The sequence below is a fragment of the Stigmatopora nigra genome, chromosome 9 (assembly GCF_051989575.1).
Source record: "Stigmatopora nigra isolate UIUO_SnigA chromosome 9, RoL_Snig_1.1, whole genome shotgun sequence".
Taxonomy (NCBI): domain Eukaryota; kingdom Metazoa; phylum Chordata; class Actinopteri; order Syngnathiformes; family Syngnathidae; genus Stigmatopora; species Stigmatopora nigra.
In genome coordinates, this window is record NC_135516.1 from 10,437,059 (window position 1) to 10,452,063 (window position 15,005).

At 49.9% G+C, this 15,005-nt stretch overlaps 1 protein-coding gene across 1 annotated transcript; it reads right to left on the bottom strand.

Annotated features, from left to right (window-relative positions):
* Nucleotides 1-2,242: 2,242 nt before the first annotated feature.
* LOC144201266 (disco-interacting protein 2 homolog C-like) lies at nt 2,243-14,827 on the bottom strand. The gene is made up of 36 exons (XM_077723755.1): nt 14,582-14,827; nt 11,887-11,952; nt 11,696-11,815; nt 11,447-11,572; nt 11,061-11,294; nt 10,822-10,962; nt 10,578-10,697; nt 10,276-10,473; nt 10,117-10,208; nt 9,938-10,048; nt 9,753-9,876; nt 8,959-9,068; nt 8,722-8,824; nt 8,588-8,652; nt 8,160-8,253; nt 7,932-8,051; nt 7,751-7,865; nt 7,526-7,665; nt 7,246-7,382; nt 6,972-7,180; nt 6,692-6,806; nt 6,330-6,531; nt 5,883-5,986; nt 5,720-5,800; nt 5,529-5,652; nt 5,308-5,429; nt 5,127-5,238; nt 4,942-5,051; nt 4,566-4,696; nt 4,314-4,482; nt 4,060-4,230; nt 3,710-3,829; nt 3,554-3,628; nt 3,240-3,420; nt 3,033-3,156; nt 2,243-2,922 (listed from the first exon to the last, which is right to left on the bottom strand). Exons 1-36 carry the CDS (start codon nt 14,661-14,663, stop codon nt 2,670-2,672), a joined length of 4,701 nt encoding a protein of 1,566 aa, XP_077579881.1. The 5' UTR covers nt 14,664-14,827; the 3' UTR covers nt 2,243-2,669.
* Nucleotides 14,828-15,005: the final 178 nt, after the last annotated feature.

A 15,005-nucleotide genomic window follows, 5' to 3' on the forward strand; every position in this document is an offset into this window, starting at 1 on the left:
GCTTTTTAGATTTTAATTTGAAATATTTGTTTTTTCTTTTTAAAAAAATAGGACAATAACTTTGTAGATCCCATTAGACGTCTAATCTATTCGAAATAGGAGGGCCTGGCGTGGAATGATAAAGAGTCCGAATGGAATAGACGTCCGTGGCCGACAATGGCAGGCACGACCTGAGCGACCTTTCTCAATTTGCGAGCGGTCTCGGCTCCTTCCTCCCGTCAGCTGACGGACTCGCGCTAGGAATACCCGGTTGGTGATTGAATCAAATCCCTGAATGGACGCACACAGTTTGGTAATTGAGAGCATAGTATGGCCACTTGGAGTCATGCGCACGTTTTCAGCCTCCGCATTCTTTTCCGTCGTGCCTTAAATTAGAAATGTTAAGCCAGTCTCATGGCAAAAGCCTCTTGATTGAATGCTCAAGGCAGGATGTGATGATAAACTACACACGCCGCCATTCCTCATTCAAACGTGCCATTTTGACTCCACTTGCATAAGAAGCATATCATGTGATCATGTTAATATACACATAGGATAAAATGTACTGTATATGTAATTTCTTCAATATATCTCAGGTATACTTATTATTATTGATGATTGATCACTTTGCGGCCTGGCAAATGAACACAAGGCGGCCATTTTTTCCCCCACGCTTTAAAAGCGTAACGTAATTTTGAACTCTTTTAAAATGGTAGCACGAGTCTTAAATGGATTGGCCACCTTCCTCGTGAGAATTAAAGATCACAAGACCAGACTGCGGCAAGTGAATTAAACTATTGGAAAGATTATGCAATCAGTAGCACTTTTTCCAATTCCTGTTGGTCACGTTGCTCTCGGCGACATTTTGGATGAATTGGACACTAATGGAAAGCACCTGTGCACTCTTTAATCATTTCATTGAACGGCAATTTATCCATCATCAAACCGTCTTATGGCAACAGTAGTAGTCATCCTTGCATGTTCTCCCTAGGCTTGTGTGGGTTTTCTTCGGGTAATCCGGTTCCCTCCAACAAACATGCATGCAAGGCTAATTGTATGCTAAATTGCCCCTAGGTATGACCATGATTGGTCCTCGTGCCCTGCCATTGGCTGGCCGCTGACTCAGGGTGTCCCCACACGTGCACCCGTACTTAGCTGGGTTAAGCTCAAGCACCCCACGTGACCCTTGTGAGGATAAGCGGATCGGAAAATGAAAAAATTGCAATATTGTTCCAGTATGATGAGCGTAAAAATAACACGGGTGTAAAAGTAGTTCCGAGTGGGCCAGTTTAGTGCACGGCCTTCAGTCTGTTAGTGTACCGCGGCACATACATAACGTTTTTCTTTTTTTTTCTTTTGGTCAGTGGCCTAAATAATCGGTGGGTGAGAACTTCCCCCGCGTGTACATGTGGCCTTGAGTCCGGGTTAAAGTCCACTAAGCGACGTCTCATGATCATCTCCCGGGAGCCGCTATCCCATGATTCCCGTTGAACCTTGAGCGGACAGGAGGCCCAAACGTGCACGGGTTGTACACCCGCTCGTGCAGTGTGGCTTTTATCGCTGGTGAGGGGTTACAAAAGTCCAGGTGTACAATGGGGTCAAGGTTTAGCTGACTAAAATAGATATTGTCCAACTCGGTGGTGCAGAAGCATCCTTTTTTTTCTTTTTTTCCCAGGAACACTAAGCTATTCCACTTAAACGAAGCGATAGTCGACATCAGGTCACGTTGTACAGCTACGATATGGGTGGAAAGGGATGACCCGATCGTGACCTCTATAGAGGATCGGAATCGGATCAGAGACAAAAAAGTGGATGTTTATTGAACGAAGTTAGGTGAGAAGCAATCTTATTTATGTATTTATTTGTAAGTATCAACGGGTCGGTTGCCATTTTCAGAGGTTTGGAATCGGGTTCAAAGGGTCAGATTTTTCAAATGTATATTTTTTAAGCATTTACGGCAATAGACGTCAAATTCACCTTGACGGATGGTTGGCAGTGGCCGTTTAAAGTCATTGATAGTTCAATTTTTTTTGGAGGCTTGAGAAGGAAAATAATAGATAAAAGTCTGACCTGTAATGACGTCAAATCTATGCTGCAGTCTGCTGGATGATGAAGGAATTGCATCCCACTTCCAAAAACACAACAACCTGAAAAGAAACGAATCCAATAAAACAATGTTTTCCTCCTTTCTGCCCCTTAAATCTAAAAAAATAAAAATCATTTTCTCCTTTCAAAGTGAAAAGAAAAAAATGCGCATAAAACATTGAAAACAAGACTTAATATTTATTGAGATCAAAACTCCATTAAGGCAATTAAAATAAAAGTGGTGAGCAAAGTGCTTTTCCTTCCCTATCAAAATTCTTTGGCATTAAAATGAAAATATGAAAGACACTTTCATCTTTTCCAACATTTTTTGCATTTCTGTTGTAATGGACGGACTCGAATCTCAAGTTAAAAAAAAAAAAAAACGCAGTTTGTATTTGAGCAAATAGCAAACGGTGTCAACTACTTTTTAGAAGGAATAAAATAAATAAAATCAATGATTTTTTGTACATAAATACACACGTTGACGAGACGGCTTGATAGCTGAAAAAAACCTGAAAAAGATGTGTAGCAAAACTTTACAAAAGGCACGATTGTGGCAGAAACTGGTTAAAAAAAGGGGAAATGATTTGTAAAAATGGGCGGGGCTACATGTTGTAGGCTACGTAAACGGGGTCCAAGCGGTCGGCCAGGAAGCCGTCGCGCAGGTGCGTGCGTTGCTTCTGACCGCGCGAGTTGATGGGCACGGCGCCCACGTCGGCCACCACCACCACGCCCACAATCAGAAAGTGCTCTTCCAGCACGGCGTTGGTGACCAGCGCCACCACGTCCAGCGCCTCGCGCTCCGACCCGGACAGCTCTACCACCGCCACCAGCAGGTTGCTCCACGTGAACACCGCGCTGGCAACAAAAGTCCATTCTACATTTAAGGCCGTCATTACAATACCTTCATATATAAATACAAGTGCATCAAAAATACTATTAATAATAATAATGTGTGTGTTGCTTACCACTGAGCAATACTCTTGTGCGTCCTGATAACAGACGTCTCGATGTCGCCGGGGTGGTAGCGCATCCCCCGGAGTTCCATGGCCTCCTCCAAGGCGCCCACCACGTACAGCGCGTCATGACGCTCTGAAGAAGAAAAAAAAAGGGAGACGGGTGTTGGGTGGGTGGACTGACAGACGGACGGTGCCTGCGTGGGAGTGCTCGCTCACCTCCATTGGCATCGGTCAGCAGCGTCCGGCGCAGGAATCCCAGGTATCCCGTGCGCGCCCATAGCGTCTGCGTGTCTCCGAAGCTCAGGCGTGCCGGCGTTCGCCGCGCCTGGCCTTCTTCGTCGTCCTCATCGTCCTCCCCGTAGGGGCCACTGGAGTTGTGGGCGCTCTCCACCCAAATCTAAGCCGTCCGGGAAAAAAAGCCACAGTGTTATTTAAGCTAAGAACATGCAAAAAATGTCTTTTGTATTTCATCTGAGGATGATTTGAAACAGAAGGGCGTTGTTCGATTCCGATTAAAAGCTGGCGCATACCTCGCCCAGGTGGGACTCTCCCATTGGCCCCTTGGTCTCCGGGTTGGCGATGATGATCCGAACGCCGGGTAGAATCTGAGCGAAGAACCAAATGAAAGGCCCTTTTAAATCAATTGGACGTCTCTGGCCGTTCACGGCAGCCACAAAAACACTCACCTTCCCGGATTCCATGAGGGGTAAACTGTGCGGTGAGCCCTTCTCTACCAGTCGCACCCTGTCATGACGCAAGGCCCTCATGTCGACGAAGACGGTGGTCGGGTCGGGCCCGGACGTTCCCTGAAAGGAGAATCGGCACGTGCCTTTAATTCACTGGTCACCGTCCACGAGCCAATGGACATTGACCACGTAGAGAGGCAGAAATGAACATGACGCGACCCGAAAATGCCGTAATGATGGAAAATAAATAAATAGGAAAGAGACCTAGCAATAGCCCAAAAAGAGCAGTAAAGAATTCTACCAAATGACGGCATACATTTTAAAGTTTGCGGCCGGTTTGCTCACGCGACCTGGAGGCAGACGGCCATGTTGGCCCGGCACCCGAAGGCCGTGCTGACGGCTCGCGCGTGGAGGCCCAGGTCCTTGAAGATCTTGGCGAAGGACTGGGTCAGGCACGTCCGTGGCCGTTCCTCGGCCACCACCACGCACGTCCGCACACGCGACAGCTCCACTCCACGACCCTAGCGAGGGGGGAAAGACACGGCTCAGGGAGAGGCGGTCCGTGGGTTCGGCGCATAGACTGGCCGGCCGGGCACGAGCTCACCTTGAGTGCGTCCGTCTGCTGTCCCAGCCCGTTGGCGCTGGTCTCCATGACACCATAGGAGCAGAAGGTGTCTCGGACCTTGTGGTGGCTGACAGCCCACAGCCACAGCGATGAGTTGCTCTCAAGCTCCGACGGCGGGATCAAGATGGAGCGGTGGCCCGAGTGCACGCTGGTGCGCCCCAAAAGATGACGGAGTTAGCAAAAGGGACAACCTCTGCCCCCTCTTCCCATCGCTCCGCCCCACCATCTCACCTGCTGAGACACCAGAGGACGAAGCCCAGGCCGCAGTAAGGGTCCAGGCAGACGGCCACCTCTCGGGACGGGTACAGCTCGCACTGAAGCTTGATGGAGCGACACACGGCGCCGGCAGCTGCGTGACTCATCTGGACACACGCGCGCATGCACGTCACCCCCCGGCCATCTGCTCATTTCTTATCAACTCAAAAGAACTTTCGCGCCCTACAAAATGGCGGCCACGTTGTGCCGTTTGAGGTCGGAGGAACATGAGCTTAGCCACCATTTAGGGGGAAGCCAACGGGGTACGGAACCCCCGATCTCGACATTGCGAGGCGGACCCGCTACCCACTCCACACTGTAGCGTATTGCGAGTGTACTCCAGCGCACGTACTTTGACTCCGGCTAGCATGCCGGTGGTGGTCACGCTAAAGTCCAAGTAGGCCAGGGTGTCGGGATCCGCAGGTTTGTGCATGGTGGGCGCTTTCCTCTTGGGCAAATCGTCTAAAAGAGAAAAATGTATGTAAAAAAAAAAATATATATATACATGGCCCGAGAGCCTCCCCCTCCCCCTCGTACCCGTTTCCAGGACGGGTGGCCACGTGCGGGCGTCCACAGCGGCCGACGCCTCTTTAGAACGGAGCAGCTTGGCAACGGCCTGCGTGGTCAATACACAGGCGGATCCGCTCACCTGCGTGTAGGCCGGGTGCGTAAAAACTAGGGGGCGGAGACAAAAAGACGGCAATGACGGCCGGCTCACCTCCACGATCATCTTGACGGTGGGCAGCGTGCCGGCCAGGTCGTGCGGGTGAGGCGGACGCACACTGACGGGAACGCGGCCGGCGTACAGGCAGCCGTAAAAGGAGACGATCAGCTCCGTGCCTGCGTGGAAATGCCACATATTAGTTTTCAGAATAACCTTCAAATGATAATGATGTATTGCATTTCCCATTTGTAAATGTTGCATTGTTTGCGGCTTACCCGGAGGGTAGAGCAGCGCCACGCGATCCCCGAGTCGGACGCCGGGTCGCTGGGCCAAGGCGGCCGCCACCTTCTCCGCCCTCTTGTGGAGCTGCGAGCAGGTCAGCGAACCGGCCGCCGTTCCCTGTAGCGTGGGAGGGGTCAATGGGGAGAGACGTTTCGCCACTCGACAACTGAGGGTAAACGCTCACCCGCGAGTTGAGTAGCGTGTAGAGCACGTGTTCCGGCGTACTCTGCGCTCGCCACTGCAACACTTGGGACAGGAAGAGCAGCTGAAAGAAAAGTGGGCGGGGCGTGACGCACACGTCGCTGGGCAAAAAGTCTAAGGAGAGGGAGGCACGGCGTGGCGCCCACCTGCTGATGATTGTCCTCAGTCTGGGTGAGTTCTCGCCCGCTGGCCTGAGCGATCCTCTTACCCGAAACCAGATTTCCCACCATCACCGAGGCGGGACCGATCTCTGCGGACCAAAGATAGGATTGGGCTGCCGGTCAATCGTCATGTGCTATTTGGTATTCATGTTTGAAGCTAAGTGGAGTTTTTCTGGACCAAAAACATCCATTCAAGCATAGTATTCATGCTCCATTTGATTGACACATTGACATGTAAACAAACTTTTCTCCAACTCAATTTAAGCCAAAAATATTTAGCATATATTTCATTTGATTGACACATACACACAAACATTCACCAATACTTATTTCCAACTGAATATGACTCCCCAAAAATGTCTACATTTCTATTCATGCCTTTTTTGATTGACACTTTCCCATTTGAACGTACAACACCCCCATTTTTCCCACCTGGTTGTTTCTGCCTGGGTTTGGGGAGGTTGGTGACGCAGGTGTGCGGGCACATGAGGACGTTGCAGGGGTGCAGCGCCCCCTCCAGGAACAGCTGCTTGGTCTCACAAAGGTGGATGCCCCCCAGCGGGGTCTTGGGAAGCGTGTTGGCCGGAACCAGAACCAGACAGTACACGCCCACCTGGTGGATGCCGTCGATGGCCTGGATATGCAAAATGTGGGTGTCACCTCATTACCTTGATCTACCAGATTAACCATTCCCCGAGTTACTGTTGGTCAATGGCATGAAAGTAAGATTTGATCCAAATCGTGTTGGTTTTCTTTGGGCCATTTCATGGTTGTATTATGGAGAGGGTGGGTACCTGCAGTACCCGACTCATCCACTGGAAGCTGTCCTCCTCGGTGGAGTCGGGACGCTGCTCGGCGACCACCACGATCCTCTCGTCGTGCAGGACTTCGATGGAGAACACCGCTATTCTGTCACGGGCGCACACAAACACGAATATTTCAAACTAGATCATGGAAAAATCGCCAAGTAGGGTCTCCCCTATCAAAAAAATATACCTATTTTTTGGGGCAAAAATGTCCCAATAAATTCCAGTGACACATTCAAGTCCCCCCCATTTAAATTCCAATGCTCACCGTCCCCTGTAGACGAACTTGACAGGCTCGACGGCCAACGCCGTGGCCACGATGTCGTCGGCGTTGTGCTGCCGCCCTCCCACCGCCATCAAGCCGTCCGTCTTTCCCGCCACGTACACCAGACCGCTGGCGCCGACGAAGCCCAGGAGCCCCGTCTTCGTGAAAGGCGGTTGGCCCGCCGCGACGCCGTCGTTGCCCACGGGCTCCACCTGCGGGGAACGACGTGAGGGGGGGGACGTGAGGAGACAGCGAGGAATGGCGGCGATTGGCCCACCTCGAAGGTGTTCTTGGTCAGTCCGCTGAGGCCGTAGTAGGACGTCCCCGTGGCGGGCGTGCGCACACACAGCTCGCCCACCTCATCCGTCTTGCAGAGTCGCGGGACGCCGTCCATCTTCACCGCGCACATGACGGCTGGCGAAGGCGACGCAGAATTGAAATGAATGATTGAAAATAAACAACAAAATAAATACCAGGCACTTGTGGACCATTTTTTTGCTGATTTTTTTTCCCAAATGATAACGGCAAGTTAACATTCCAGGTTAAAAAGACGTCACCTCCGGGCATGACGCCGCCGACGTCCTGCACCGTCAGCACCGAGAGTTTCTCCTCCGAGTCCAGTCGAATAACGCCGCAACTTAGACTGTGCATGGACAAAACCCCACGAGGTGGTGCCACGCTTCCGTCCGTGGCCGGCCTGAATGCAAAAAAAAAAAGGTTCATATTTTATATAATATAGAGCACCTTCAAATAAAAAATAGATAAAAATGAAACACGCGTACCTCCTAATGGCGACAGTGAGTGCCTCGGGAGAGCTGGCGCAGGGACAGATAACGTGCGGCTTTAAACCTTTGGTGTGGAAGACGTTGAGGAAGGCATCGCAGGACGAGATGGACCCTGAGGGGGGGAAGAACCCATTGGACGTCCGGTCCAGTCGACGGATGGCGACAAGGGATGACTTACAGGGATTGGCACCATCAGCAACCAGGAGCATCCTCAGAGACGCCAAGTTGATGTCGCGTTGGTCACGATGCGCCACCAGGGCCCAGTGCATGTCGCGGGATTTTACGCACGCCACCTTGGCTAAAATACGTCAAGGTGATGCGGCGCAACGTCATTGGCTCGCCACGCCAAGTCGACACATTAAAACATGGAGGACGCCACGGGCTTGCATTGTCATTTATTCCTTACCTTTGAACTGACAGACTTTTTGGATCCACGACAGTGGGTTGACCTTCATCAGGGCGTAAGGGATGCTCACCACGTGCATCATGTTCATCACGCTCTGGCGGGCACAAAAAAGACGTTATTTCAAATAGGGAGTGGGGAAAAGTAAGGGGGAGAGGGTTTGACATTGATGACCAAAGAGGTCCATGGCAGTTGGATTTCTGTCAGGGCATGATCGTTAAAAAAAAAAAAAAATGTCATGGTATGGTTGGTTGGGTGGGTGGTTGGGTGGGTGTGTTTCCTTGCATGTCCTGTATGATTGGACATGAGGTCCACTTGCTGTGTTTTTTTCTGGCTCTCCGTCCCTTGTGTGAGTGAGTGAGCGAGTGACCCAGGTGTTTGCAATCATCTCGTTAACCAACCCCCGTCTGTGTTAACAAGTGCTTTCTTACCGTGAGAACGGCGTGCCAGAGTCCCTCGTCCTTCTTGAAGTCCAGAACGTTGACCATGGTCTCAGCTGGAAGCACAAGCACACATGAGGGCGGGACGGGACCACATGATGGACAGTGAGGAAGACTTTACCCACCTTGGCTGTAGCCGCAGGCCTGCGTCAGGGCCCGACAGTGAGCCAACATGGCGGCGCGCGTCACCGTCACACCCAGAACGCCGCCTTCTTTGCACGTCTTGTACTGACACACACACACGCTTCAGGTTATTAGTGCAGTTCGCATTGGTTTGAGGGGGGAGGGGATATTTTGTACTAATGACCACAACACACACACCCGGCCGGGATGGGCCTTGATGAATTTTGGGCCTGAATTACCTGGATGTAGGCGGTGTCCTGTCCAGCGTCTTTTATGTGGGGGAACCAGTCTCGCGGGGTCTTGGACAAGTGATTGGACTCGCTGACCATCCACACCAGCTTGGGCCAACCTGCTCACAAAGAACGCACGTATATACACAATACATATGCAAACTGATATACACACACAGGTATAGTATACATATTTACATACATATATATGTATACATACATAGTATACATAAATATACATATACATGTATACATAAATATACATATACATGTATACATACATAAATTTGTGAATTTGTTCATTGCGAATTCACTTCATTGTGATATTATTCAGCTAGTAATTATTATTTTTAAATATTTTTCAATGTTCATAAAAATCTGAAAATCCACTTGTGAGCAAAAACCACTTTTTCTACTAGGACTCAGCACTGGGTGGTCTTTGAGGGTTGCTGTAGGTGCTCGTTTTTTGGTCCACAGTGGAAGCGGCGGGGGTTGGGATTCTGAAAGCAGAAGCACCTGACTGCAATCCACTGATTGCACTTGTAGGACACTAGTATTGCGGAAAGGTGACTTATGGCAGGCGGGGGTTTTCCAACTTTCAGATCTACTTTTCAAGGAGTTCACTTTCTATCGTCTTCACTTGATTATCATAACAACATTTTTGGTGATTTTTCTACTGCTATTAATTGTTAAAAAACAAAAGGTTTTTTTTTTAAAATAATTTAAAGTTCATAAAAATGTGGAAATCCATGCTGAAACTCTATATATATACACACACATATACACAGGTAAAAAAGTGTGACCTTTAAAGTGGAGGATGTCTCCGGTGGGACTCTTGGGTAGGCCCTTGTGGCAGAGGTCGCTGGTGAGAGCCACGCCCACGCCGCAGCTGCCCAACAGGAAGCCGATCTGCTGAGCGCCAGCGTCCTGGAGGCACGGCCGGGTCAGCGTCGCCTCGGGGCGTCCAAAAGCGTGCGGCGGGACTCGCCTTGCGGGTGAGCGGAACCTCCACGGGCACGGGGATGACGTCGGCCAGCAGGCAGCCGTAGAACGCCGTCACGAAGGATCCTGGGTCGTTGTTGGGGAACACTAGCGCCACCTACGGGACAAAAGAAATTCACTCAATTTGGAACAGATCCGCGCCGCACGTCTCGCCGGTCCACTGACCCTGTCTCCGGGCCTGACGAGAGGTTCTTGTCTGTACCCGAGCTTGTGCGACAGGTTGTAGGCCACCTTGACGCTGCGCGACCACAGCTTGCCTGCGGAGGTGAGGTGAGAGTGAAGGGACGAACGGAGGGACGGAAGGTCGGGCGGCGGGGCCCCCACCGTAGGTGAGCTGGCGGAGCGTCTTCCCGTTGGCGTCTGCAATGGTGAGGCAAGGGGCCTTGGGGGAGACGGTGGCCCACCTCTGCAGAGCCGCCTCAGGGCAGGGCGGCCAGTTGTCCGACGGCCCCAGATTCTCCCCGTGGACCGGGGCCGTCTGGGGCCCCTCGGCCTTGGGCAGGTTGGGGTCGGGCAGCGGCGCTACGGAGAACAGAGACGACCTGCCGTCATTTGTTTTTCCAAAACGGGTTGTTATTTGCGCCGCAACTTGCTAGCATGGCTAACGCTAAGCCAATCTCTTTTACCCTCCAGCATCTCTTCAAAGTCGTCGATGAAAAACTCCCGCAGCGGCGGCCGCTTGGGTCTCTTCAGCGTGTTGACCAGCTGCTGAATCTTGGCCGAGACTCTGCTGCTCACTGGAACGCCTGAGCGCGTGCAAAAAACAACAAATACATTTGTACATACACACACAAACAACAACTACATCTACATATAAATACATAAATACATATGCATGCATAGCACCCACCGAGGCCAAGTGCGACTCACCGTCTCCAGTTTCCATCAGCTCGGCGTTACCATACTTGGGCGTCTGTTTGGGGGCCGCCGGCACCTTCTCCGCCCGGAGCCGGTCGGCGACCGTCGAGCGGTCGCCGTAACCAGTCACATCCGGGGGCGCCGAGTGGATCTCTGTCCAAAAAGCGTCAGAAGAAAGCACACACGTTAAACAAAAAACAAACACTCTGAAATTCCCTAATTTTGGGCTACGGCGTTTGTCATCGTCTCACCGGCGCCGAGGTGCTGGCGGTTGAGGCCCACGTGCGGCCGGCGGGCAGGAACGTGGACACGCTGGGCAGGAATCTCTCCCGCGCATCCGCCGCCACCGGACGAGGAAGAAGAGGCGGTGGAGGAGTCGGTGTTGGATGAGTCCGTGTGGCGAGAGGGAGCCCCGCCCTCGTCGTCTCCTTCTGCGTTCTCGGCGCCGCCTTCGCCCTCCTCGCCCTCAGAAGCTGAGGAGGTATCTGATGGGGGAACATGGGAGGAGCTTAAAAGACAAATTATATCTTTGCACGACAAGAAAAATAAAAATCCGTCCCCAGTTGGGCTATTTTACATATCACAATGGATATATTTTGAATTTTTGGGCTGAAAAAATGATGGTCGGTGGGCGCACCTGATGGCGTGAGCGCCTGTGGGGAACTGCGCGCCACCAGCGAACGGCGCTTGGACGGCATGGGGACGGCCATCTTCCTCTCTCGGTGTTTGGCCAACGCCGCCTGCACCGCCTCGCTGTGAATGTCTGAGAAAAAAAAACAAAAAAGTTGTGTTCAAACATTGCCGACTAAAAGCAAGCTTCCTCAAATGGATTCCGTTCAAATTTTAACAATTTTGGACGACCAATAACGGGGAGGCTGAAAGTCACCTGAGCGATAGCGCTCGTCCCTGGACCCCGACAAGCGTCTTCGGCGGTAGCGAGAGGCCGAGGACGGCGGCGGGGGCGCCGCCCCCGCTCTCTTCTCCGGCCCTGCCGACGTGTTCGGACCTGAACACAAACGGTTAACTTCATTCTGCTGACATCCGTTTGCACGAGTGTAAAGACGTTAGCGTACTTACCTTGTGCCAAAAAGGCTCCAATCAGCATGGACCTTTTCTTCTCATAGCCTTTCTGCGTGATGTCCCCTGGGGAGAAAAAGAAAAAAAGCCTTTTCACATGCTAGCTAGCTTAATCATACACAAAACTGTCCTTAGTGTGAATGGTGGCTTGTGTCCGTGTGCCATGTCATTGCCCCACAACCCCGCCTACCTCCCAAAAGTTGGCTCCAGCACTCCCCGCGCACAGAGGAGTGGAATGGGAATTTTCACATGAGCGGTTTGAGCAAAGCCAGGTTACATTTTGCGTCTGTGTGTATGTGTATATGTGTGTGTGTGTGTGTGTGTGTGTGTGTGTTTGTGTTTTGAGCAGCTTGACCATGTAAAGTCAGTCCCTCAGCCTCCGGGAAGGGGCGGCGGGAGGGATGGGAACCAGAGAAAAATAAATTCAAGAGGGAAAGAAAAACATTTCTTCATTCGCCCCTCCTCAGGTTAGCGAGCAGCCATACGCAAAAGGGCCACACATGGCTCGCGAGCCATGGTTAACCTAATTATATGAAATTAGAATAAAGGACATGCAATGGCTACTGTGTGTTGTCATGGATACCGTGATACAAGTACAAAGACAAGCATATTCCCTCCTGAGACGTGCATACAACACTGCAACGTGTGATGTCATGTGTTTATGTGCGAGTGTGTGTGTGTGTGTGTGTATGTGTCAATGTGTGTGTGTGTGTGTGTGTGTATAACAAGAGAGAGAGGGGAGAAAAAAGTGTCTGTTCCATGGGATGAAGCGCTTTTTCCAATATGTCACCAAATGAGCAAATACAATGGCGGCAGAGAAAAATGATGTCTGGAAAACCACTAGAAAAATGCAAATTGTGGCCAAATGGCACCAGTGGCCTGGCCGTGCTGCTCGCTAAAATACTTGTGGCTCAAGTACATGCAAGCACAAGTACTTGTAGTCCAGGGGACAGCCGTGTAGGACACAGAGTAAGGTACAATTAGAATAGTGTTATAGTTATTATAGTAGTCGATAAAGAATACCGTCACAAGTTCATGCAAAAAAAAATATGACAAGGATGGTTTTGTGAGCATTTGTTCTCGGGGCTTCTCTCGTGACTTTGTGGACTTGATCAGAAGCCGCCCAATAAGAGAAATATGGCGGCGCCAATTGTCGACAAAGACCACATTGATTGCCAAAGTCACGCGGACGGACGATTGACTTGCGTGACTAATTTTACTTTGTATACTGTAGAAGATTTGCAGTGTCAACGGGCGTTTATCCGCCTACTCCCAGTAATAAGGGATTGGACGCCTATCGCTGTGAATGGCAGCCAATGAGTCGAAAAATGGGGGCGGTGCGGTGGGGAAATGGTTAGCCGGCCACTGATTGACTGAGGTGGGGTGGAGTCCAAGCAGTGGTATCGCTGGTGGTCCCAGAATTCCACATGAGCGGCCCCGATCCCGACAGTTGTCATCTGAGCCGTTTGTTGCCAGGCGGGAAAATCCCTGCACTTCTTTTTAAGGAATCTCTCTGGCGCGCGCACAAACACGCGGGAGAATTTATTCAACTCAAAATAGATTTTGGACTTGGAGGTGTGTGTGTGTGTGGGGGGGGGGGTAGTAAGAAGATTTAACGAGGGGTAGAGAGCAGGAAATTATTTGGAAGTTGCTCGGTTCTGCTCAACAAAGAAAGAGAACTAATAATAACAAGAGTTGGAGCCCAGGTGGTTGAACTTGATTGGTTGCCGCGACACGTTCAAACGTGATGTTCACATGACTCAGCGCAATTTGCTCGGGTGAGACAGGTGTGCGCACCTGTCGGTTTTTTTTCCTCCAACCCCTTAGCGGTGCTTCTAAAGGACATAAAATGGCTGCCTGCCATTGACGGGAATAGGCGTCTGATCTGTTTGGAAAGATGAGCAAGTGTTTTTTTCTGTGTTATTAGGGGCCAAAACAAATTTTATTTGTTTTGATTCATGGGAATGCCTTGTTATTAACATTTTATTCATTTGTAATGTTATTATTCCTATTATATTAATTTATAAACTTATATACATACTTAAAAAAAAAATCAAACATATGTCTATGTTGACACATTATACGTTTGTTTTGGGGACGACAAATTTAAGTGAAAAAAATGTATTTAAAAAAAGTCTAAAGGAAATAGTATTTGTTTAAGAGTTTCTAGCATAATAGATAAAAACTTAAATGTTATTAAATAGGTTATTTCTTCTGAATTCGCTAGCTATAAATTAATACAATTAAAGATATAACATAAATGACACTGTAAAGTTGATGAAAAGGGGGAAACATATTTTAAAAAGGGAAAGTTCATCGAGGGAACTTCTACCAACGATAAAATACAAAATCACAGCTGGCGGATGATTGGACGACTAGCATCTTCAAAGTACTGAAAGTTAATGGCGCAGTAGAGAATAATAAGAAAATGGGTCGCGTGTAGAAAAATTAATAAACAAACAACAACAACCAAAACAACAACCAACTAATACACCGTTTTGCTCTTCGTGAAAAGTGAAAAGTGAAGCTAGGAACACTTGGAAACACATTCAAGTACTAAATTAATTGCGTTACACAACTGGGACTTTTCAAAGTTTCGACCCCGAACCGGACGGAACCAAACCGCCCAACGAACTCGCCCGCAAAACAAGGCACTAACTCACTTACACACTCACTCGCTCGCTCACTCACTCACCTTCCGATAACTCCAACTCCAACTCAGCAAGTTTGGCCCGAACCTCCACGGGTATCGGCACCAGCGGGTCCGCGTCCGCCATTGCGCCGTTTCCCCCCTTGGCGCCTCTTTTTCTTCTTTTTTCCTATCAAAAAGATCCGATTTTAGCCCTCTCGACCCAGTCAACGAGCCGTCAAGGTGGCGGATGTGTCAACTAGCTGCTTCCGTTCTGCCCGCCTGTCAAAAAGTAGCCTTGTCGGATGCGAAGATCAGAAAAGTAATAGAACTGATACGTAATGAACGCCATTGGATTAACATGACTGCAGTTATCGCTTGTCGGCCATTTTGCGTCAGTGCCCTTCAATAAATGCCTGATGTAGATTCGCTTTCAGATAAATGTATCACTACTGTACGTCCAATTTATTAGAACTGGAAGGGTAACATG

Coding starts and splice junctions, on each gene's coding strand:
- LOC144201266 (XM_077723755.1), bottom strand. CDS start 14,663: ATGGCGGACGCGGACCCGCTGGTGCCGATACCCGTGGAGGTTCGGGCC. Junction 5,430..5,528: donor GGCGCTGCTCTACCCTCCGG/GTAAGCCGCAAA, acceptor ATTTCCACGCAG/GCACGGAGCTGATCGTCTCC. Junction 3,629..3,709: donor CCCTCATGGAATCCGGGAAG/GTGAGTGTTTTT, acceptor TTCTTCGCTCAG/ATTCTACCCGGCGTTCGGAT.